We start from the raw sequence: 24,173 nt of genomic DNA on the forward strand, positions 1-24,173 counted from the left end.
ACATTCACCCAATCACACTGATGGCAGTGGACATCTACATACCATCTAATCTAATCATTCACACCACATTTACACACCCATGTGCAGCACAGGGAGCAATTGGGGGTTCAGTTTCTTGCCCAAGGACACTTTGAAATGTGTCTCTTGAATGGAGGACGACCCACTCTACCACTGAGTCACAGCCGCCCCTGTAGCACCTGTACATAGAGTGTACCTATGTTCCCTGGGTCCTAAGTTCCCTGCTTTGTATGTGTATGTATCTGTTATTTTTTCCACAATCAGGGCCGAATTCCTCAGCAAATAGGCTTATGTAGACCCTAACACTACCCCCTGACCCTAACCCTAACCTCTAATCCTTACTTTATGCTGAATTAAATCAGCGAAGGCAGAGGCTTAAGTGACATAGGACCCTTTTCGGGAAAAATAGGGATGACCCTGACAAAAGCTGTTTTTACATATGTAGCTGGTCAAATTTGCGGTCTGAAATGACGACTGTCAGCTGTCAGATAGTCAATTAAGCTGATGTAATGAGTTTGCTAAGTAAGCTAATGAGTTTGCTGTTTTGCTAACGTATGGGTTTGCTAATGTATAAGTCTTCGTATCGAGCTAAGTTGGTTGAAAACATTGTGTCCAGCTGACTTAATGTTTCACGCTAGTTAGCTAGGTAGTTGGACATGCTAACATTTGTAGCTTATATTAGAGTAGATTAATACTCTGTTTTTGGGTGTTGGATTTTTGAGGAGTGTAAAAAAAAGCAATCCCCATTCAATGTCTTTATGTGGCCCATTGATATTTACTCTTACTACCACCACATGCACGCCGCGTTAGCATGAAGAATGGGATTGAACAGGCACTTCATTGAAGTAGAAGATGACAGCAAAGCACAACCATTTAAATATTGTTTAAATATTTGTTGACCTAGGTCACAGTCCTGAGCAACATAGACTTTTTTTAACCTCACTGAGTTACTACAAAGCATTACAGTTTCCACGTGTCCACATTAACTGGAGGAGGCGAGCCAATTATTTCGACTTAAATGTGGAAGACATTTAACCACGGTAATAAATGAGCCGACACAACGAGATCACAGCAGTGAGCTCATTTGCTGTCGAACAGGGAAGAGAAAGTAAAGCATGAGGACTGCCACATTTGTTCTTTGAACAACCTATTTGAAAGGACATTTTCTCTCTTTGACTCTTATCTCTGTGTTCGTCTGCCGTCCAGATATCTGTTTTCCACCTTTGTTGCTTCCATCACTGCCTTATTTCCTGTCTTTGGCGATGCAGTGATACGAACAAATATACACTCACCTCCAGCGTGATCTATAACTTTAAATAGAAGCAAAGAACATTTTATTTTCATTGCGGTTTTATATTTTATGTAACTCTTACTTGGTCCCACTTTATTTACCTCAATTCATTTTTCATACATTCTAAAGAGTAACAAATAAAGGTTGGGTAAGCCATTCACCCTTCTCCCTGCCAAAAAAACACTCCTTGACTTTATCTTCCTTATATAGCCTTCCTTTCCTTTTTTCGGTTTCTCTCCATTCTCGCGTCTTCATTCGCTCTACACCAAAGTTTCGCCGCAGGCAGCGTGCCATCTGCTTTTGACATTTTTAGAATGAGGAGAACTTGTGAGAACAGTGTGTTTATTATTCCATTGCGGTTAATTATGCAGAGTCTGGCTCTCCGGTCGGCTATCTGGAGGCTTCGCCCCGACACAAAGAACGACTGACACTCTGTGAAGAAACCGGAATTTGGAATCCATCGCTCCGACGCCGTTCTGCTCCGGTCCGGAAGTGACAGTCAGAGCCGACACCAGAAAGCTCCTATTGTCCAGTCCCGCAGTTATCCTTTGACCTCTCTGCTGCGCTCAGTGCCAGAGCTGACCCTCTCAGTCAGTTCAGCCACATGGGAGTGAGTGACATATTCACAACAAGCCTTCTTGTCTGTCGCATTCATAGCAGGGGGACTCTGTCAGTGGAGGCAGGCCAATAAAGCGCGCAAATGCTCCACCAGCCACAAAGCTGGGTTCAGAGTCAGAAAGCTTAAAGATCCCCTCCACTCAATAGTGTGTTTCAAGTCAGGACTGGTCGCAGTATCATTTTATTTGATCCCCATTCAGCAGAGTAAAATGCATAACAATGCTATGATATGCATTTTCCTAATTAAAACAGAAGAAAAGTGTTATTTTTTGCAGGTCTCGTGAACCTTAAAGGCTCATTTAAGCTCCCATTTCTTGCGTAAATAGAGACGTACGTTAGCAACGTTCTAATTGTCTCTGTCCTCATGCTTTTATGCGCCCTTTACGTTGGCATGGAGGTTGAGCAAAACATCCTCTAGGTGGCGTCCCTCATATTATAAAGTCACCCCAATAAAGTTTGAAAAAGTTTGACAACAAACATGGCGACGATGGAGGAGATAACGATCCTGCGTCTGTTCAGAAAGAGGCAAAATAGCAGGCGACGTTGAGTGTGGATGGAGATTTCCAGACATTGGTTTGACTCATGAGAGAAAACTGATGATGAACGTTACTTTCAGTATTTCACGATGTCCGTCGGGGCTTTTAATGACTTGCTCGCTCCTGCTATTCACTGCACTTTTTGTGTACAATGCCCGACACTGCCCCCACCGATTTCTGGCGTTTCTGCGACGCTTGGTCCGTATCGGTACGAATCTGCAAGCTTGCAGGATACATGCAGAAATACAGACGAAATGTACGCAGAGTACGGACAGAAGGCTCCGTCTGTGTCTCTAACGTAGAGCATAAATGAGCCTTAACCGGAAAAATGTGTTCACGCTGTCCGAAGAGACAGAACACACCTGACTCGACTTACTCAATCACCTGAATTGTCTTCACACAGTTGATTTGTTGGACCAGGTGTGTTTTTGCTTGGTTGGAATGAAAACCTGCAGCCACACGGCCCTTTACTGGATCAGTTTGACACCACTGGTCTAGGGTCACATTGACTCCGGTGATCCCATCACTCTTGATCGTGGGAATTCATGATGCGTTTTTGTAAGCTTTGGTATTTCTTGAGCTGAAACAGTTAGGGGGACACCTGTCCTAAAGTGTAATGAATAATGAAGGAGGAGATGTGCGCTTCAAACGTGCACCAGGCAAGCAAGATTTGGTACGGCACAGATTCTAAAGCCTATCACTGTCGGCGGCAGTGGGTGGTGCGCGAGAGAGATTCAGAATTTCTCAATGAGTGAGGAAGAGTAGATGTGCTTATAGCCTCTATTAATGTCTTTTTTTGTACCTTTTATGTTGGAAAACAATGTTAAACCAAATAATAACATACTTTAAAATATATCTGGCTTTAATAAAACGTTTTTAAACATTTTAAATAAAGTCTTTCACACATTTGAGTGAAGCTACATGACATTTTGTGCTGTATTTTTATTTTTTTGTACCAAACTTATTTTCAGCAACAGATAAACTATCACAACAAATGCACAAAGTATGTTCTTAAAATGTAAAAATACAACGCTTTGACCCCTAAAGCTAAAATGTAGTTCAGCTCACTCTTATCTTTTTCCCTCCCTATGTTTTGTGCTTGGTAAATATTCACTGCCAGTCCTCAGTGAAACGCAGCAGTTTGCCAGTTTTAATCAGAACCGGACATCTTATCTAACGGTTATTTACACTAATTACTCCGGAAGTTATCCTGAAACGCCGTCCGCAGTATTATGGCTTATTTGCTTTTTAATTTCAGAATCATCACCGCAGACGCAACCCAGAATTAACCAGGGACCTCTCTAACAGCAGCATGATGAACGGGGTGATTCTCTTGCCTCAACCATAATCAACAAACTAGACACCCAATTAAGCCCGTTTGACCCAATCATAATTGGCTATGAGCGGGGACGCTGCCTTCTCAAGTGCTATGTAATTGCTCGCAGGATTTCCACCACCGGAGCATTGTTATATTGATCTAGCGTGTATTGATCTTGCTTATTGCTGCTCACGTGCAGGTTCATCGGCTCGTTAGCCTACGTTGTAGTTTAGACTGCAGCGATGTGGGCGCAAAGTCAGCAAAGGTTAGGGTTCAGCGTCAGGGGTAATGGCGTTCGTTTCCAAGATCTATTGAATGTTGTTACCTCGTCATTACAATGTATGTTGCGTCTGTTCTGCAATATGGTCGATACTGTGCTCCACACAAAGCACCATAACATCATATATCATTTTTGCATAGGTGTACTAATTAAAGGCTGGCATTGCTGTTTCCTGCTCCGAGGTCAATTAATTTATTCACCTTTGGCACCTCTTGCTGCAATACCAGCTGTGAATAACTGTGTGAATGTGATTGTCTCAAATAAGAAAGCATGTGCAGTTGTTAAGCTATGTATGTCTTAACCTGAGACGATGAGATCCAAGGTGCTTGTTACTGTCAATTTCATCTCATCTCATCTCATCTTCAACCGCTTATCCTGGGTCGGGTCGTGGGGGCAGCAGCTTTAGCAGGGGACCCCAAACTTCCCTTTCCCGGGCCACATTAACCAGCTCTAACTGGGGGATCCCGAGGCGTCCCCAGGCCAGTGTGGAGATCTAATCTCTCCACCTAGTCCTGGGTCTTCCCCGAGGCCTCCTCCCAGCTGGACGTGCCTGGAACACCTCCCTAGGGAGGCGCCAAGGGGGCATCCTTATTAGATGCCCGAACCACCTCACCTGGCTCCTTTCAACGCAAAGGAGCAGCGGCTCTACTCCAAGTTCCTCACGGATGCTGAACTTCTCACCCTCTCTCTAAGGGAGACTCCAGCCCCCTCCTGAGGAAACCCATTTTGGCCGCTTGTACCCCGGACCTTGTTCTTTCGGTCCTGACCCATTATTGTCAATTTAAACAACGTAATTGTGTATCAGGAAAACTCAATATATGTTTTTTTCCATCGATTCCATTGAAGGACGACAAATTATCATATTGAATTATCGCCCAGGCCTCGGTTGGTTAGATCAATACATTTTTACACAAAATCTATATGTATTTACACGCGGACAGGCCATCTTTAATGGATTTTATTTGATGACATTAGTGATAAAGTGATTAGTGCATCCTTAATTACTGAATTTCATTGATCGACTACTTCTCGCCTCTGCGGTCTGGATCCATTCTGTGTATATTATTTCCTCCAGGAACAAAGAAGGACGTTGCGGTTAAGTTGTAAGTATATCGTAACCACTCAGCTACCAAGGCACTTTTATTCTGAAGGTCTTTTAATAGTAATCACCACAGACCACCCTGTCTGTCTGTCCACTTCAGCAGCGTTTGCAACCCGCTGATGAAAGCCGACAAGCTTTTTAATTCAAGCTTGTATATATTCTGCCGCGCTGCTGAGGAGCCTTTAATGCTCCGTCTGTCTCCGATCGTGACAGTGCCTCTGCTTAATTGCAGCGTGCAGGCAGCTCTTTTGGTTTTCTGCTCTGGTGCTGGCAGAATCAAAGCTCTCCAGGTTGAGATACTCCCAGTGGGAAGGGGGGGGGGGGGGGGGTGCATGACGGGGTGGGGAGGGGGTTTGGTAAGTGGTTACTGCTGAAAACATAACTCCGAGAGAAGCTGACGTGTTTGGATTCATATATCCTGCTCTTTTGTCATTCTGATGATGAAGTGGGGCCTAGTCTTTTATCTTTCGCAAGAAGAATGATAAAAAACAAACTGCAGCAGAATAAACCGTCATCCGATAGATGCAGGGACACCAAACAGGCCGTGGTCCAAACGAACCCGCCGGATGGCTCAGCTCCCTCGGCTCTGTGCTAGTAATTGGCACTGAGCTTAAGCACAGGGCAGCGGCACGGGGGGCTTTGTGAAAAACCTACAATTACGTTACTGTTACAGGAGCAACGAGGGCCAAGTGTGTGCAACTCCCTGCTTAGCTCAGCCGGTGTGAACTCTGCGGGTCGGTACATCCAGACCGGCAGGAAGCTGTGTTTTCATCTGCCAGAGGTGCTTTAGAGCCTCGGAACATGAAATTAATTTGGCGAGGAGGAAGCCTGCGTCTTATGTAAATGAACAGCTGAGTTGCAAAAGCACATTGAGTTCCCTGAGCAGAATATGAATGCAGATAAATAAAGAGGAGGGAGTGATATTTTTGAAAGAGTGCTTCCCCCTGAACATACACACACATCAGCCCCCCACAGGATTGAGCTGTACACATAAACACACATACACGCACACGCGCACACACGCACACAATCACCGCTCTTTCGCCCAAACAACAGCAACCTTTTGGAGTGTTGCGGAGTGCTTATGATCCAAATTGCTTTTTTTATTTTTCCACGGCGACCGAGGCGTTCTGTAGCCGCTCGCATGAGTGACAAAGTGAAGAGGCCTGCTAGAATAACTACAGAGCTGTAGTGGCCTGTGCTCACCTCTGAAAAATGATTACGGTACTTCTATATGTAATTGTTTTTCTCCATCATTTTCAAAACAAAAGATTAAGGTCAAGCACCGCAAAGGTTAGTTTTAATTCGACGGATCGCCGTGAGCATTGGTTACAGATATTCAAAGTGCCCGAAACCTACTGATTTTTCGTCCATGCGCCACCATGTGATGGATGTTATTGTTTTTTATTCAAATATCTCAGGTGTACTTCGGGTTTAGTGCTCATTAGCAAAGATATCCTTTCTTCTTATGATATCTAGGGAAAAGTTATGGAAAATTTGTTATGTTCATTCATCCATCTTCAACTGCTTGTCCCTGTCGGGGTCGCGGGGGGCTGGAGCCGATCTCAGCTGACATCGGGCGTGAGGTGGGGTACACCCTGGACAGGACGCCAGTCTATCACAGGCCACAAAATTTGTTATGTGTTTCTCTAAATGTTCAGCAACAAGAGCGGCCAGTGCAGCAACAAAACTGTTTGGCTAGGTTTAGGAAAAGATCACGGAAAGATCGTACTTTAACTAACGTCACAGCGCATTCTCATCAATGAGTTTGTAAGATATTGTACAAAAGTTCTACACGTAAAAAATCACATTATATGGTATGAAATGGTACAGAAGTCGACCGTGAGACGGCGACGGACTGGAAATGGATGGGATGTAGCTGACAGCTGTGGTTAGGGTCAGACATCAAAACAACTTGGTTAGGATTAGAAAAAAATGGTCTTGGTTTGGCTTAGTACGCCCGAGACATGAACGGCAACGGGAAACGAATCCTGCCCACCTCGGTGCAAGTCCTGTGTCCCTCCTTAAGTGTAGATTCACCGTCTTATACTACTTCCTCACACACGGGGGAAAAAAACAGGGAAAATGCATAAATTCCTGTACTTCACTTTTCGGTGTTAAATGTACGAAAGGTGCACGAGAACAGCCTGAATGTAAGTAACGTAACAAATGTAAGTTAAAGTAAGTCAACGCTGAGTTTTGCTCTCACGCGGGACATGAAACGTTGTCTCCTTGAAAGTGAAAGTCCTGTGTTTGTTTGACCCATCCACTTTTTACATTACCCTGTCGCCTGACTATCTCCTTAGAGGCAGCCCTGCACATCCTCCCTCGTGGTTACTCGGGTTAGCTACGCATTAAAAAGCGCACTCTTTCTTGACGGTGTGAGTACGCACGGTGAATGAGAGCAGCCTGGGGTGGATGGGGTTCCCGATGCTGTTTGACCAAAGCACTTCTAATCTAGTTAAAACATATACTCTAGCTGATACATTCTTTTAGGCCGGTGACGAGCTTTCCTTCACCCTTTTGCTGCTGTTAGTATTCAGACATTGACACAAAAATGTTGTTGCGTCTAAGCAACAACACATCCCAGTGAGGGTATTAAGCCGTAGAAGACGTGGAGTGTGTGTAAATGCAAAGAGAAAGAACAGAAGATGAGCTTGTCATTTGACTTCGCCAAAGGGAGCGTTGTCTCGCTGATGTTATCTGCCTCTCCCTCTTGTTCTCTCCCCGGATTTGGCTTTAGGCACTTGTCGGTAAGGAATGATCTAAAAGGCTTTCATCGATAAGCACACAAGTACAAGGCAAGATGTTGATCCTGCCCGTTCAGTCGCTCTCAAGCCTCTTTCATTTTCCCCCGCCATGTTCTCTTGTTCTTGGCTTGTCTTCCATCAAATCTCATCTTTATCTCTGTTCTCCCTCTCCTCCCCAGTCTCCTCCACTCACCCCGTTCTCTCCCTCCGCTCTCCCCCTCTCTCTCTCATCACTCTCTCTGGGGGGTCATTTAGGGCGAGATAAAGCCTGTAGCTGTGGGTCCACGGGGAGTCTATCCTGCAGACGAGTAATGATCCAGACACACTCTCAGGCTCACGTACACACACATACACACACACACACACACACACACACACACACACACACACACACACACACACACACACATCATCAACATGCATGTCAGAGTACAGACATACACTCGATTTCTCTACGTCTCTAACAGATCCAGGAACAGGGTGGGGTTGATGCTTTAAAACCGCCGTAGGGACACTGGCTAGAGAGCCGGGACTACCTTTACTGTAGAGATAAAGGGTTGGACGGTAGAGTGATGGAGAGCAGAAAGGCCCAGCGGAGAGGAGGCAGGGGAGTCAGTGAGGTGCAGTTTAGATTAAAGTAATGAGCATTGGAGGGAGACTGCGGGGAGAGAGCGATAAGAGAAAGAGTCTTTGCACGGGTGCAGACAGAAGCCGCGATGCTCTTCGGCTCAAGGCTCGCACAAAATAACAAGTGTTTGATTCACACTGATGTGGCACCGTGTTCACCGGCTGCTCGTATTGAGCTCCGACCTCCAAGTCTTAAACTCTCCCTTATCGCACACAACCAACTGCTTTTTGGTTATAAATAACAACAAAGTGGACCTTGTACCACAATTCACATTGTGGTTGAAGGTGCACATGTGTGCTGCAGAGGAGGGAAAAGCATCTTATTGAAGCCCCCTTTCACACATGAACTGAATTTGTATTTTTTTGAAGATAAGAAAATACAAACCACGGTGACAGGTATTGTGCAAAGATTTCCAATTTTAGCCATGGATGGCCATAACAAGCCCCTTTCACACATGCATTGCAAATCCCGACATCAAACGGAGTTTAGTTTACTTTATTTGAATACAGGGACGGTGCACATTAATAACATTACTGTAAATGTGCCAGAATTAGCCAAGATGCTATTTTTCATCTGTAGTCTCTAGACAGATGTTAAAGTCACCCTAAAAACAGAACAGAATACAAAATATAGAAAGGTAAAAGGTAAAAGTTCACCTTTTACCTTCCCTAGTGCGAAATCTGTGTAATTTCAAATTACCCTAAGCATGTTCAGGTTGTTCTAATGCTGTTTGTGTACATGTAACAACGAAAAGTTATGAGCATTAATTTGTGTATTTCACATATTTATTGTGTGTGTATTCTAAGACACAGGACTTTAAGCGAGGGGTGTTCAATTCCCGTCCGTACTAAACCAATCCACGGCCTTTTTTCATACCTAACCCTAACCCTAACCCTAACCGTCACCTTTTGTTGGCTAAAATCGGTCAGGTAATGTTGTTTTCATGCGTTGTTGTACTTCCGGTTCCATGTCTTTTGACATCTGGTCAGATGCTGTGGTCTGTTAGCGTGTTTCTCTGTATAAATTTAGGATTTGCTACGAACATGGTCATGAGAGGTAGAGGTAGTGGTTAGCACTGTTGCCTCACCGCAAGTGGGTTTCCCGGTTTGAATCTGGACTGGAGCCCTTCTGTGTGGAGTTTGCATGTTCTCCGGTTTCCTCCCACAGTCCAAAGACATGCAGGTGTTAGGTAAATTGATGACTCTGAAATTGCCCCTAGGTGTGAATGGTTGTCTGTCTCTGTTTGTCGCTATGTGCCCTGCGATAGACTGGTGTCCTGTCCCCATGGCGACCCAGGTCGGGGCTTTTTGATGCACTTGTGTCAAACACTTCCACCTTTGAGGATGTCACAACTCATAATCCAGGATTTAGGATTTAGACTTTCAATTTTAAAAGGTAAACGTTTTCTTTGTTTGACTATTGAGTCTTGATTCATAAATAGCAACAGTCATAGTTTTAATGCCCTTTACATGCTAAAATGCTTCTTTAAAAAGCAAAGCATGTACAGCTACATGATATGAAGTTTGATGTGACACTAAGATCATATGGTCAACCTTAAATCATTAGGGGGGAATCGCCAATCCTACGTTGGATTTTGATTGAAATTGAGAGCTCACTTCGATTTCAATTGGATGACATGTCGTGTGACCTTGTTCGTTTGAATCAAACTGAGAGCTTAAACTGCTCTTTACGGCACTTCAACAAAGTTTCAAGTGTCCTATAAGTATCATTAAATATCTGTAACTCACCAACCCTCTTCAAACCTGTGAGAAGAGCACAGACGAGACACAATAACAGTGTTCAAACTGCAGGACTTTTCACTGTGACACACTCATCACTGCAGCGGACTTGTTTTATGCTGCTGGGAACTCTATCTTGTTTGCCGTTTGTGACGTGACTTCCAGATATTGCCTTGATGTACTCATCTGACCCCCCCGACTATGAAATAGCTTTAAAAATACCTCCGCTCTCGGATATCTCACCAAAATGGCACAAAGCAGAAGAAGGGTGGAGCAGCAGAGGGGCGGGCGAGGAAGCACAACTGTGGAAAAATAATTTCAAGCTTCACATCGCAGATTGATTTTGAGGATTTCACAGATAAAGCCTCAGACGTAAGCAAACAGCCTTCTCGGAAAATGAGCGGATTTCTTAGGACGCCCAAAACAGCCTTTGAGCATTTCTTAGATTTGAATTCACGCTCTTTTATCCCCCAACCCCCCCCCGTGCACCCTCATGATTTATACAGTAGCTCTCCCCAGTGGGTTGAGAAAGGTCTTAGCATTTCACTGTCCGACTCCTGAGTAAATCCTCGAATCATTAAGAAAATAAAGTCTTTGTGTTTGAGCCGTAACACACTGGCAGCTGCAGATGTTAAATTTCCACATTGGGCCGCAGCTGTTACACCAGCTCAGCCTTAACTCCACTTTGTGTCCAGTTGTTGTTTCTTTCTCCCCCCATAACAAGGTCACTTTGAGAAATTCCTCGCCTTTAAATCAAAGTCATGCCCCTTGTAAATAGCAATAATCAAATGTGATACTTATTGATCCCTGCAGGGCGGAAATTTTGCAGGTCAGACCTCGGGGTCAGGAGCCCCGCGGGCTGAGAGGGATCCAGTGTCTTGCTCAAGGACTTCTCAGCAGGATGAGTGCTTAATCGCTACCACAGGGGCTTTAATAGAACCTCCGGCTTTCACACATTCAGAGACAGCACAGTACCCTTTCATTTGGATTCAAACACTATCATTTGAGATATTGTGGCGTCTCAAGGAGCATGTAGTAGTGGTAGATTGTTTCTGGTATTTTGCAAGTCAAAGTTGATTTACTAGTCACAGGGAGACCTCACTCAGCCTGTGAAAACAGTTGTATAACGACCCTGGAGTCTCATTGTAAAATTTGAGAAAATGAGTCACATGAACCTAAGGAATGATGCTATCAAGTTGCATTATGGGACGTGTAGGTTCAAGGGTATTTGGAGCTCGACTATGAGAGGACTAAATAAATGTTAGGATTATCTCGGCCGCTGCTGCACCGAGTTTGATCGGCCTTTTTATTTAAGATCACACGTGTTTCTCACAGTGTAATACAAAAATTTCAGAAGTACCCTTTATGCATGGACTGTATGAAACATGGGCGTAGTCTAAAATTATCTCCTTTCCGCTGTAAAGTTGGGCATTTCCACATGGAGGTCTATGGGTATTGACTCACTTTTGGAGCCAGACTCTAGTGGCGGTTTGAGGAACTGCAGGTTTTGGCACTTTGACAAAAAACAAAACCATCTGCATGGCCAAATACCATCAGGGGTTTGTGGGAACGGACCCTTTAAAGTAGTTCTTACCTTTCTTGTATGTCGCACAGTACAGTAAACATTTAAAAAATGTATAACTCTGCCTCCCTCGAAAGTCCAAGCCTCTTAGCCCTGCCTGAACCCTGACGCTCCCTCCTCCCACGACGCGTGCGGTGAGAAAGTGAGCAATGCAAGTGAAACAGCCGGTGTGTTTACACTACAGGGTCATCGCCATGTCTCCCGGATCCTATGTTCCCATGTCGCATAAGTTTCTGCCTTCGCTGATATAATCCAGCATTTTGTTAGGGTTAGAGGCTACGTAAGTAGGGTCAGGATTAGGGGGTAGTGTTAGGGTCTACATAGGCCTACTTGTTGGGGAATTCGGCAGTGATTGTGGGAAAATAACACACGGGGAACAATGGACCTTTTTTCAAAGTTACAGCAGCTCTCATTAAGAGTAGAAATGGAGCTTTAAATGCTGTTGGAACATGTTTTTGCTATCAGTTTTCATAGAATATTACAACAGAGTCATTTGCTTGCTAGCATAACGTAAACTAGCATCTTCCACATTGTTGTTGAAGGGCAGCACTAATGCTAATGTACCCCTCAGGTCTGTGTGTATATGTGCGTGAGTGTGTGCGTGAGTGTGTGTGTGTGTGTGTGTGTGTGTGTGTGTGTGTGTGTGTATCCACAGTGTTAGATGGTGCATTGGGCTTTGCCCTTGGTTTCCCGCAGCAACAGTCATCCTGTCACTGATGGCCGGACTACGGGTCATCTCCCTGGTGGCAGGGCCTCAAACAGCTGTGTGTGTGTGTGTGTGTGTGTGTGTGTGTGTGTGTGTGTGTGTGTGTGTGTGTGTGTGTGTGTGTGTGTGTGTGTGTGTGTGTGTGTGTGTGTGTGTGTGTGTGTGTGTGTATGTGTGTGTGTGTGAGAGGGAAAAGGGGGGGGACAAGCTGACATACTGTATGTGCAGGAGCTATCATTTGTCATGGCTTGGTATGGTGGCTGGTTTGGACGTAGACAAAGAAACAGAGAAGGAAATATGATCTCACTTTAGGGCTAAAGTGTGTGTTAGTTTTGTGAAAACTCACAGATTATTTAAGGGTATAAAAATCCCTCAGGGGAGGTCAAAGGTTATCACGTGAGATCAGTACAGATGACAAGATCATAGAGCGAAGCAGCTGCTGTTGCCCCGAAGGATGGAGCGTGAAGCTACCTTCATACGCTCATTAGGTTCAGCTGTGTGTGTGTGTCTGGGGGGGAAAAGTGTGTGTGTGTGTGTGTGGTGAACATCTGTGTGTGTGCGCGGGGACTAAGAGTGATTATGTTTGTTCCTGTATCATGTAGTGCCTGTCGGGTTGTGTGTACTGGGTGTGCATTTTGTGTATATTACATGCCTTTGTATTGTAATTCTCTGTTTGTTTGTCTCGCCAGGGTGTTTTCATGCATTTTTGCATATAACAACAAGAAATTATGCGCAGATATTTGTTTGTATTCAACGTATTTATTGTGTGTAATGCCCAAAGTGAAAGCATGTGAGGTAGTATAAGACGACGAGGCAACGCGTAAGGAGACGGGTCGGGGGGTAGCTGGCACGTAAAACACACAACCAAGTGTTTTTCATGTCTAATCATAACCGTCTAAAATCATAAAACATTGGTTTTTGTGCGGGTTTGCACTTCATTTTTAGCGTATTTTGACTTCCAGACCCTTCTGCGGTCCGTCAGCTTGTTTGTTTTATTGGATCTCTGTGCATCACTTTACGTAGGGTTTGCCATGAACGTATTCATGAGAACACGCTGGTCTCGCTGCGGTGTTTCTGCAGAGCCACTGCGAGCTCAAACTGAGCAGGAGACTAAACTCTTCTAAAAACTTCCTCCATTGGTTCATAACAGCAGACATTTTGGAGACACCGCACTTTCACACAGAGGCAGCAGCAGCAAAAAAATAAATAAATAAAAGACCTCTGGGAGAGATGGAGGCAAACTGACAGAAAGGTAGAAGAGAGAAGGAAAAGAAGTGCACGGGGGGAAAGAGACGTTATAAAGTCTGAGGGAGAATAATTCCTTCACACCCTCTCCATCTGAAAACACACACGCACACACACACGCACACACACACACACACACACACACTAACAGGCAAATGTTGTGTGATGTTAACAACAGTCTGTTCACAAATATATTTGTTATACCATGGTGAAAATTGGTTTGTAATTAGCTCAGTGTATAAAAATAAATAAAGCATGACTGAAATATTTTCAGTGGACATCGACTCATCACAGACACAAATACATACACTTATACAGTACAAAGGCTTCATTTTATGTATATTTGAACCTATTCTACTACAAATAAGTTTATATACAAATCATTTGTTTGTGTCTTGAATTACATTTAGCGGCAACGGAAATGGTTTTTGGAAACAAAATCACTTTGGTTAAAGTCAATAAAAGATCATAGATTAAATGTTAATAAGTAAAATAGATAGAAAACAAATGTGATACGTTGGCAGCGAACATACACACATTATAGTATCTTTATTATATAATAGAGTTATAGGTAAAATATAGGTCAACCCTGGCTTTTTAGAATTACAGTGCAATATATGTTTATTTCTTATTGAAAGTGATTATTTGAAATGATTTATAATAAATGAATAAAGAAATAATTATTTTATTTAATAATTTTTTTGTCAGAGTACTAATTCTGAGGTAAATAATGAACCTTCAAGCTTAACTTTGCCAAAAATGATGGAAATTAATTCTATAAATTTCCCTTTTTGAAGTAAAACAAACATCAGGTGATACTTTATTATTAGATCTTTAGTATTCTCAAATATCAAAATCAGTCTCAAAAATGCAGTATTGGCTTTTCCTTAAATGTTGTAAAAATGAGATGTCCATGTCTTTTTTTATTATAAAGGTGGAGGTATTATTCAATTCAATTCAGTTCGATTTTATTTACAGAGCCAAATCATAACAAAAGTTATCTCAGGACACTTTACAGAGTAGGTAAAGACCACACTCTATGACTTATTTATGATTTACAGAGACCCAACAATTCCCCCGTAGAGTACGGTGGAGACGACAACCTTCACTATAACAGACAGGAACGTCAGACAGACCCAGCTCTGTGGAGGACGCACATCTGTCTGCACCGGTTGGGGAGGAAGATAAGGAGAGAGAAAGAGAGAAAAGACGGACAGATGGACAGAGAAAGACAGAGACAGACACAGAGACAGAGACAGACACACTTCCAGTAACTATAATAATATCTTTCTAAATACTGTGACGGTATCAAAACCCTAAATCCACAGAGAAATGCACACACCCTGTATTCAGAAAATGTGTCTGTGAGGACTTCTGTAGAGTTGTGATGTCACAAATATACTATATATATGTAGAAAGTGTCATTACAGTGCCGTTACAGTCATTCCCCGGCTGCAATGGCAGTGCAGAGACACAAAGAGAGCAGGTGGGTAAGACCCAGAAACACCAATCAGAGCTTTTTCAGGAGGGGGTCTTAAAGAGACAGGCGCTAAAACGGAGCATTTCAGACAGAGGGTGAATACAGGAATATTCAGACAGACAGGAGGAGAAAAATAACGTGTTTATTGAACATTAAGGCGTGTAAATATGTTCTAGTTGAAACCAAAATACAAGTATGAACCTGAAAATGAGCATTATATGGGTCTTGTCTCTTAAATGTACATGTGCTCTGGCTCTGTTTTAATCACTATCCCCCACGTTAATCACCACAATGGGAGCAGCTGACTTTTGCCTCTAAAACATTTGAGAATTTAAAAATCTCGGGCGAGTGACTGCAATGTAAAACGGATAATCCACTCTGAGATCCGCGTTAAAGGATTACTTCTCGGTTCTTTCCCCTTCGCGTCATGTGTTGAAATCCTCTACAACACGCACCTCCTTGTGGATTATCCCTCACTTAATCATTTAATCAATACACAAATAAGGTATCTCTCCTCCCGTCTATCTGCTTTGTGTAAATCGTTGTCCGCTAACAGAGGGATCAGGTGTCCTCTCGCTGTGCTTTCATATCTGCGGCGATCGCGAGAGAAACCTAATCATACCTTTTTAATTAAACAGTGAACAGGAGTGTTGGAGGCGAAGGGAGGAGAAGATGAGGGTGGATGAAGGGGGGAGGCAGAGGGTGTCTGCTGAAAGCCACTTAAATCCCTTTCTTATTAACTCTCTGCGACACATGATCTACCTCCATCCACTCACACACACACACACACACACACACACACACACACACACACACACACACAAACACACACACACACACACACACTCGGGACATACGTACCAGCTCCTCTTACCACAGTGAACAGCCCCCTGCATCTATTCTGCACGGCCTCATTTTACTGCATCCCACCACTCTCGGAATCATGGCGGATCAGTCCGTGCTTCGTTTCATTAACGCTTCATTTAAAAGCGGCATTACAGTGACATTTCGTATGCTAATGGGACCTCACCTGAAGAGGCCGGTGTAGCTAAATGTAATTGACCGACCTGGAAAAGGTGACATTTTCCTAGGATAGTAATAATGAAAAATAATGCTGATTTAAACCTAATTCAAGTGTTTTTAAGGAACAATCAGAAAAAACCTCTTATTGCATTTTGCCTATCATATCTATAGATGTGTTCACCAATAATAATTGGATTATGTTGGATTATCTAAAGCTCTTTTTCGAAGGTAAATCAGAGTAAGAGTCTCCAAAATTACAGTAATGTTCCTTAATTGCACAGGAAAAGTGTTGACAATTGTCTCCTTCATCACTGAGCAATGCATAAAAAATGATAAAAATGATACCTGATAAGCACAAGAGTTTTTCCAACCTGTTCTCATCCCAACTCGTCACATACTGCCGTTTTGTCAGGACGCATTGACGTCATTTACGATTTCCTAGGTAGCCCTGAGCCCTTAACGCATGAGGCTCACAGGTGATGTTTTAAGCGCAGGGAACAAGATGTTAACGTTATGAATTCACATTAATCTACGTGGTTAGGTTTAGGCATCAAAACCACTTGGTTAGGGTTCGGAAAAAATGGCGGGCGGGACTATAATAAGTGCGTTTGTGACGGTAGTACAGTGATGCCAGGGACATGAAGGGGACACAGGCCGCGGTCCCCTGGGTGTTTGAGTTGGACCATGTATGGAGCATGGACTGGTGGCTGGAGAGGTGCCAGTTCATCTCCTGGGCACTGCCGAGGTGCTGTTGAGCAAGGCACCGAACCCCCAACTGCTCTAGGCGCTGGTCACTGGCAGCCCCCTCGCTCTAACATCTCTCCTTAATTGCATGTATATAGGTCCTGTTTGTGCATGTGTGTGTATTTCGGGCCTGTGTGTGTGTGTAACATGATTAATAATAAGAGTGAAACAATTCAATTTCCCCGTTGCAGGATCAATAAAGTAATTCTTCAAATTCATTTTTACAGTGCACACAATCACCTGTCAAATTGACTTCAGTCAGAACACACCTTTCAGGCTCTTCTTTGTCTGTTTATAAAACCAAAAATGGCGCCCCATCCCTGGCTACATTCAAAGAGGTCTGACAATAAGGTTTCTGCGGTGAGATCATTCTTAGTGTAGGTCCTGGCAGAGACTTTTAATCTCCTCCTGTCAGGTGATTAACACTAAGGAGAGGATGATGTGACGAGGCCACAGATATGAAAACACTCGACAGTGAAAAGGAAATAAAGCAGAAGCTGGCAGACCCACATTAAAATGTCATGTTTAATGCGATGGATTATCCAGCTCAGGCAATTTCCAAGTCACTGGAGGTTATTTTTCATGCGGTACGGCATAATGGTTTCTTCTGAAGGGAGGAAAACACCAATATGTAGAAACTACTCAGGCTGAGATCAGACAAAACAGGAACAATGTCAAGAGGAGAGGAAACATGTCTTTTAAAAATATCATTTTTATTTATTAAAGAGCACGAAGGAACCTTTCTGCAACCTTAAATGCACTGTGAGTTGTTTCGTGCCAAACCCATCTCTAAAAGCAGAAAACAATTTGGGCATCCATATAAAAGGAAACCCTGGTAGAAAAACCAAGCTCTGCACTTAGAGCCAAACTGTAGCTTTCAACCTCACGTCACTGAAATTAGTTTGAAATATGAGGGACAATCGGTTGAGCTGCCTCTCCTTCCCTGTGTCTCCTGTCTCTCGTGCCGATGTCTTGTAACTGGTGCAAATAATGAGTTAAGAAGACTTAATTGAGTGTCATCTTCCTGACAAGCATAATACCAAAAGGGTCTCTGATGTCAGCCTCTAAAATGTGGAAATTGTCTGGTGTTCTTTGCATTTTTGGTAAAACACTTGAATAATGACAATAATTAAAAGGATTTGCTTGGTTAAATGCTGCATCATTGTATGAACAGTTGCCCCTCCATAGTGTTTGCATCCCTCAGACTACATTTCATGTTATTATAACAACAGTGCTCACTACTGCAGAATAAGGGTAAAACAGATTACTGTAAATCCCTATTCGGACGGGATTAGTTTAATGTGGGGATGTGGGGTAAAATAGTGTCACCTCAGGACAACTGTAATATAAATGGCCAATTCGCACGGGATGAAGAAATCCCTGTATTCTGCCAGAGTTGGGAGGGGATACCACGTATCCCCTCCCAACCACGTCACCTACCACGTCACTTACCACGTCACCTACCTGTCGCCATGTGTGCGCTACGTAGTTTCCTGATAACCCAACATTAAAGCTGCAGTTGGCAAGTTCTTTTTCATCATATTCACTGAAACAAACACAATTCTCAGATAGAACAACATAAATCAGCTGGTTTTAGGAGAAAAAAACGCGCCTCTACGTGCACCTTGAGCCTGTTGTTTGCCGGTTCATCTTGTCCAGTCAGCGCAAGGCTGTGTGAGAGCAGACTGTCAATCACAGCATTTTCAAGCCGTGTAAATGGAGGTGTTCAGAAACGCTGACCACCCTGTGTTAGTTCGAAAACACCTGGGGTTGCCTTTTAATCTAGAAATGGAGACTTTTGGAAATGATGACGCTGACACCCACGTTTTGAACCAAAACTTCATGCTACATACATTTTGCGATTTCATCCTTCTTTTGGGTCTTCCTTTCCCATTGCCCTGGCTTCCTCTGGCAAAGGATAACACTCCTTGGTATTACCATATTTGGTATTACATACTCACAATATATATTCTCTGCATCAGTTTTAACCACCTTATACTCATGGGTACCTTCAGTAACAGTTCCACCTCGTCATCGGTCCAAGCTAATACATTTCTGGTCTCACTTTTTCACCTTCACTGCTCTTCCCTCCAAGTATTGTCTATATTTTCCGTAACATTAAACAGTCTGCTTAATGTGTGGATAGAGATTGGTCGTGTTTTAAGATCAAACGCAGTAGTGTGGATGTGGCTCCAGCCTTTTATCAGCGTTGGAGAGAACAATCTAAAAAAAGGACAAATAGAAGCTGCAGTCCCGTTCAGATTGTCGGGCCATCCGTGGCGCAGAGAACATGCTGTATTGACATCGACAAAAGATTAACTCGCCAAAAAACAACCAAACTGTGTCTACAACAATCTGTGCATCAATTAGAGTGAGAGCATTAGTGCCCGTTTAGTATCAGAGCAGGCTTAGTGATTTTGTTCATTTGTGTGTGTTGACGCACAGTCCTGTTGAGCCCTCCAACCACCCGAGCAGCACAATCCCAGCTGTTCGGGCGTATTGGAAATCGAAAATAAAAAAAAACGAATGTACATTTTCTCTCTTAATCGTGACAGCTGTCAAATATTTACTGAATGCTTGATTACTATTGGAGGAACTTGATTTTACTTAGAATCTGGGTCTCACTTTTCTCCACCACAGCTCATGAAACGCTGTCCCACCTCATGCCTATTCATGAGCTTTGTGTTTTGCACAGAAGGGCGACTCTTTGTTGTGTGTTGTTGTGTTTTGACAGTCAGTTTAGCGTTAAGATAATAATAAAAAAGAATTGTGCTGAAATCAGGCTTCGGCCAACTATTTAGATAGTTTATTAATAATTTAAGTCCTTATAAAGTAAAAAATAATGCTGGTTGCAGCTGCTCAAATGTCAGGAGAGGCTGTTTTATGTCAGTGTGAATTGAAAATTTTGGGGTTTGAGACTTTTGGTCAAACAAAACGAGCAACTGGAAGACGTCATCTTGATTTTGAGAAACTGTGACAGGGATTTTCACTATTTTTGGACATGTCATAGACTTATTGATGAGTAAGTTCATCAACAAGACACCAAATGGGATCACTTCTTACGCTGCTACTTCCGGCGCCCTTGCTCGGAACACAACCATCTTTGAACCCCACCTTCGTTTTGATCTCAACTACACACTTGTAAAGTTTCGTGACCGTATCTGGCATGGTTGCGGCACTATCACAGCGACAAAATCCATATAAAAAAACTCCTCTGTGGTAGTTTCCGCTACAGTAGGTGTCTATAGGATCACACACACACACACACACACACACACACGCACACACACACAGACGAACAAGGTGAATACCAGTGTCGACGTTGCGGCTGATAAAGAAAAAGATAAAGTTCTGTTTGATTTGAAAGCAGGTTGCATGAATCTAAAAACTCCAGCATGTTTGGTTGGATTTAACACTTATTTTACCCCTCTACTAAAATCCCTGTCGGTGCAGCAAACCCTTAATGATCCCATTTAGTTGAGTGGGTGGCGGTAACACAGCCACCATCAGTAGTTCCCCCTCGGGGGTTAGCCATGCTTAAAATTGATGCACTTGGATAAAAGCATCCACCACAAATGGCGCATGCAGTGTGAAAAGCCACTGCTTTGAGTGACGCGAGCTGGCTTGTCGCCGCGATCGTTGGCTCGCGTGCACGGACGCACGCTAACAGGACGGTGTAATCAAGGAGAGAGACGTCAGCCATTGTTATGCAAGTGAGATGCCGTGGAGGGAGGCTTGGATTCCTTCCCGGCTTCAGTTTCTGTCGTGGCATTTTTTTGGCGGGGTCAGTGACACGGGGAGTTTTCTGCCACAGTGCTGTTGTTTTTTTTTGACATGTCCCTCATAACTGACGAGAGCTAACGTGCGGGGGCCATCTGTCCACAGTTTTGAGCCCAGAGAGTATGAAAAGGTGTTAACAGTGAGTGAGGCTGTTACAGCTGTGGAAGGTAATGAAGGTATCGTTCACTATATTATTACAGAGTGACAAAAGCCAAGTCTCCCTATACCCTCTGCTGCTAATGGATCCCGGCCATTATTTGCTCAGTAAATCCTCCTCGCCGTGCTCGTCTCTTCCTCTTATTCGCTCTCTCTCTCGTCCCTTTTCTTCACGTCCTTTTCACTCTTAATTTCTGCTTCTTTTCATCTCTTTCCCTCCTCGTTTCCCCCTAATTCCCCCTCGCCCATTTTCACAGTGGTTCCCCTTCCGCCTCATTTTCTGCTCTCTCATTACACCACCACCTGCGTTACCCTACCTTTTACTTACGTTCTCTATTCACCTCACTCTCCTTCTTTACCTCCCGCAGTCCCAGTGAAGCGGAGAGAGATGTCGCAGAAGAAGATATTCCTGGTCTTCGTCGCCATCAGTACTGTCAGTCTTCTGCTGCACCATGGGGGCCACTTGAGCTGGTGAGTGATTGGAACACGCCCACACGTATGCAAACTTACATTATACCCTCTGTCTCTCTGAAAAGTTCATATGGTGCTAATTACTATGAAGATAGCTGTCTTTTTTCTTTCAACTCAAATTAGCAGCAGGATTGGCTTATTATAATATTCAGATATGGAAACTTTGAGCTGCCAAATTGGCCGAGGGACCAATTATAAAGTGGAAGGATCGTAGATCTTTGACAGCCCTGTATTCTGCTCTCGTACCCTTTTTTCAACTTAACGTTTTGCTCATAAAACCTTTCCCACATTCTCATTGTCACTGTCTCAACATTTTTCACACGTTTGAAATATCCGACACATTCGTTCAGTCTGCAGTTAAGCCTACATGCTGTAATGCTGCAGTATTCAGTATGTGTGTACCACGGTAAAATCGTATCATGAATATTCATCGTAATTAATTTGATACTCCGAAAGCTGTTTCCCCCCTTTTTTGGAAGAATATTTTCCAATTCTGTGCACTTTCACCGTAAGTAGAGGAATGTAAACAGAAAAAAATAATTAAATAAGATTAGCTATTGGTGTCGTGCATCAAACACACCTACAACCATCCCACTATGATTCCACTGATAGTTATAAACTATAACATTGATTTACCACCTGCCAACAGTATGAAGTACAAACAATTCATCCAACCATCCATCCATCTTCAACCGCATCACCCACAAGGTACACCCTTGACAGGACGGCAGTCTATCACAGGGCACATATAGACAGACAATCATTCACACTCACATTTACACCTACGACAATTTAGAGTCATCAATGAACCAAACAAACAACTCAGAGAACCATAATTATCTTGCACTCTCAGTTTTTGATCCTTCATCCCCTCATGGCTTTACCCTACATCTGCCCTCTTTGCTCATCTCAATTCCCCACATTCTACTTGACTGTTGTACCTTTGTCCTGTCCTACACCTCAGTCTCTAATATCTGTCTAGTGTCTGAGTCTCTAATATCACACAATAGGTTCCTCCATTTTTCCGGAGCTTCAAATTTATTATTGCACTTTCTTTTTCTTTCTCCAGGACCATGGAGGCCTTCCACATCGGTTGTCCTGCCCTCCGTTCCCACCCTGCCCCTGGCCTGAAGCCTAAGCACACCAATGTGGCCTTCCTCAAGACCCACAAAACGGCCAGCACCACCATGCAGAACCTGCTGTTCCGCTTCGCGGAGCGCAACAACCTCACGGTGGCCTTGCCCGTGCAGGCCTGCAGCCACCAGTTCTGCTACCCACGCACCTTCACCTCTCACTTTGTCCACCCACACACGCTACCACCGAACATCATCACCAGCCACATGCGCTTCAACAAGGCAGAGCTGCAGCGCCTGATGCCCAACAACACACTGTACATCACAATCCTGAGAGAGCCGGGCTCCATGTTTGAATCCTTGTTCAGTTATTACAACCAGTACTGTCAGAGCTTCAAGAGGGTCCCCAACGGCTCTCTGGAGGCTTTCTTAGCGGAGCCATGGCGCTACTACCGACCAGATGAGAAGGACTCTATGTATGCACGCAACACCTTGACCTTTGATTTGGGCGGAGACAAGGATCGCCCAGCAACAGATGTGGCATATGCACGAGCCTTTCTGGCTGAAGTGGAGCGAGTTTTCTCCCTGGTGATGATTGCTGAGTACTTTGATGAGTCGCTGGTTCTCCTTCGCCACCTCCTCTCTTGGGACCTGGATGATATTCTGTACGTTAAACTCAACATGCGGACACCAAGCTCAAAGCGGAGCTTGACGCCAGGCCTTCCTTCAAAGATCCGTGCTTGGAATTCTTTAGATGCACGTCTTTACGACCACTTCAACGCCTCCTTGTGGCGGCAGCTTTCAGCCCTGGGTCCAGCCTGTGTGGCGAGGGAGGTGCGACTCCTTCGTCGAGCCCAGGAGAGATTAATGAGAAGCTGCTTCGGTGGACGGATGCCGCTTCTCCGTTCAGCGGCGCAAATCAAAAACAAAGATCTCCGCCCCTGGCAGCCTAGTGCAAAAGTCGACATTGTGGGCTACGACCTCCCGGTAAATCTCAGTCGTGGATTCTCAAGCCAGGCCCAGGAGCTCTGCCTCAAACTCATCATGCCGGAGGTCCAGTACACACGGGTGCTCCTACGCTCCCAATCACTGCGTTATCGTCGAGGCTACCAACTTCGGCCTCCACAGCAGACGCATCCTCTCCAGCAGCCTATACGCACAGTCCTGCAGCGGCACCCTCAAGTGCAGCGCAGCCAACCGCCCCCTGCAATCCCAGGCCCTGCATCAGGGACAGGGTCCACCTCCACCTCAAAGCCAGCTGTAGGAACTCAAGGTCGGACCACAAAGTTAGGGCCTAAATCTTCACAGACCCAGGCCTCACAGACTAAAAAATAGAGACTAGAATAAAATCTGAGTGCCCAACAGACTGCATTGTCCTACCCATCCCAACCCTTGAGACGATGGTGTTTGGTTGGAGGTGGTAGGGTGTTGGAAACAAGGGGGTCCTTGGGAAAAAGAAAGTCTAGATTGTTCTTGCATTAATGTTTCTCCTGTCCCCTCCTGGCAGAGTTTGGGAATAAAATAAATGAGGAAGGGGAAATTGGGTTAGACATATCTGGACTTGAACTTGAATCTATCCCCTCGCTGCTCTGTGAAACAGAATCAGGGTTGGCAGACAAAAGAGCGGGAGAAA

At 44.1% G+C, this 24,173-nt stretch overlaps 1 protein-coding gene across 1 annotated transcript; it reads left to right on the forward strand.

Moving 5' to 3' along the window:
- Positions 1-21,369: 21,369 nt before the first annotated feature.
- Positions 21,370-23,875, forward strand: gal3st3 (galactose-3-O-sulfotransferase 3; the record flags this gene model as incomplete). The annotated part of the gene is made up of 2 exons (XM_083937090.1): positions 21,370-21,467; positions 22,537-23,875. Exons 1-2 carry the CDS (start codon positions 21,385-21,387, stop codon positions 23,873-23,875), a joined length of 1,422 nt encoding a protein of 473 aa, XP_083793216.1. The 5' UTR covers positions 21,370-21,384.
- Between the last annotated feature and the right edge of the window lie 298 nt (positions 23,876-24,173).

This window comes from Echiichthys vipera (assembly GCF_963691815.1).
Source record: "Echiichthys vipera genome assembly, chromosome: 22".
NCBI lineage: Eukaryota > Metazoa > Chordata > Actinopteri > Perciformes > Trachinidae > Echiichthys > Echiichthys vipera.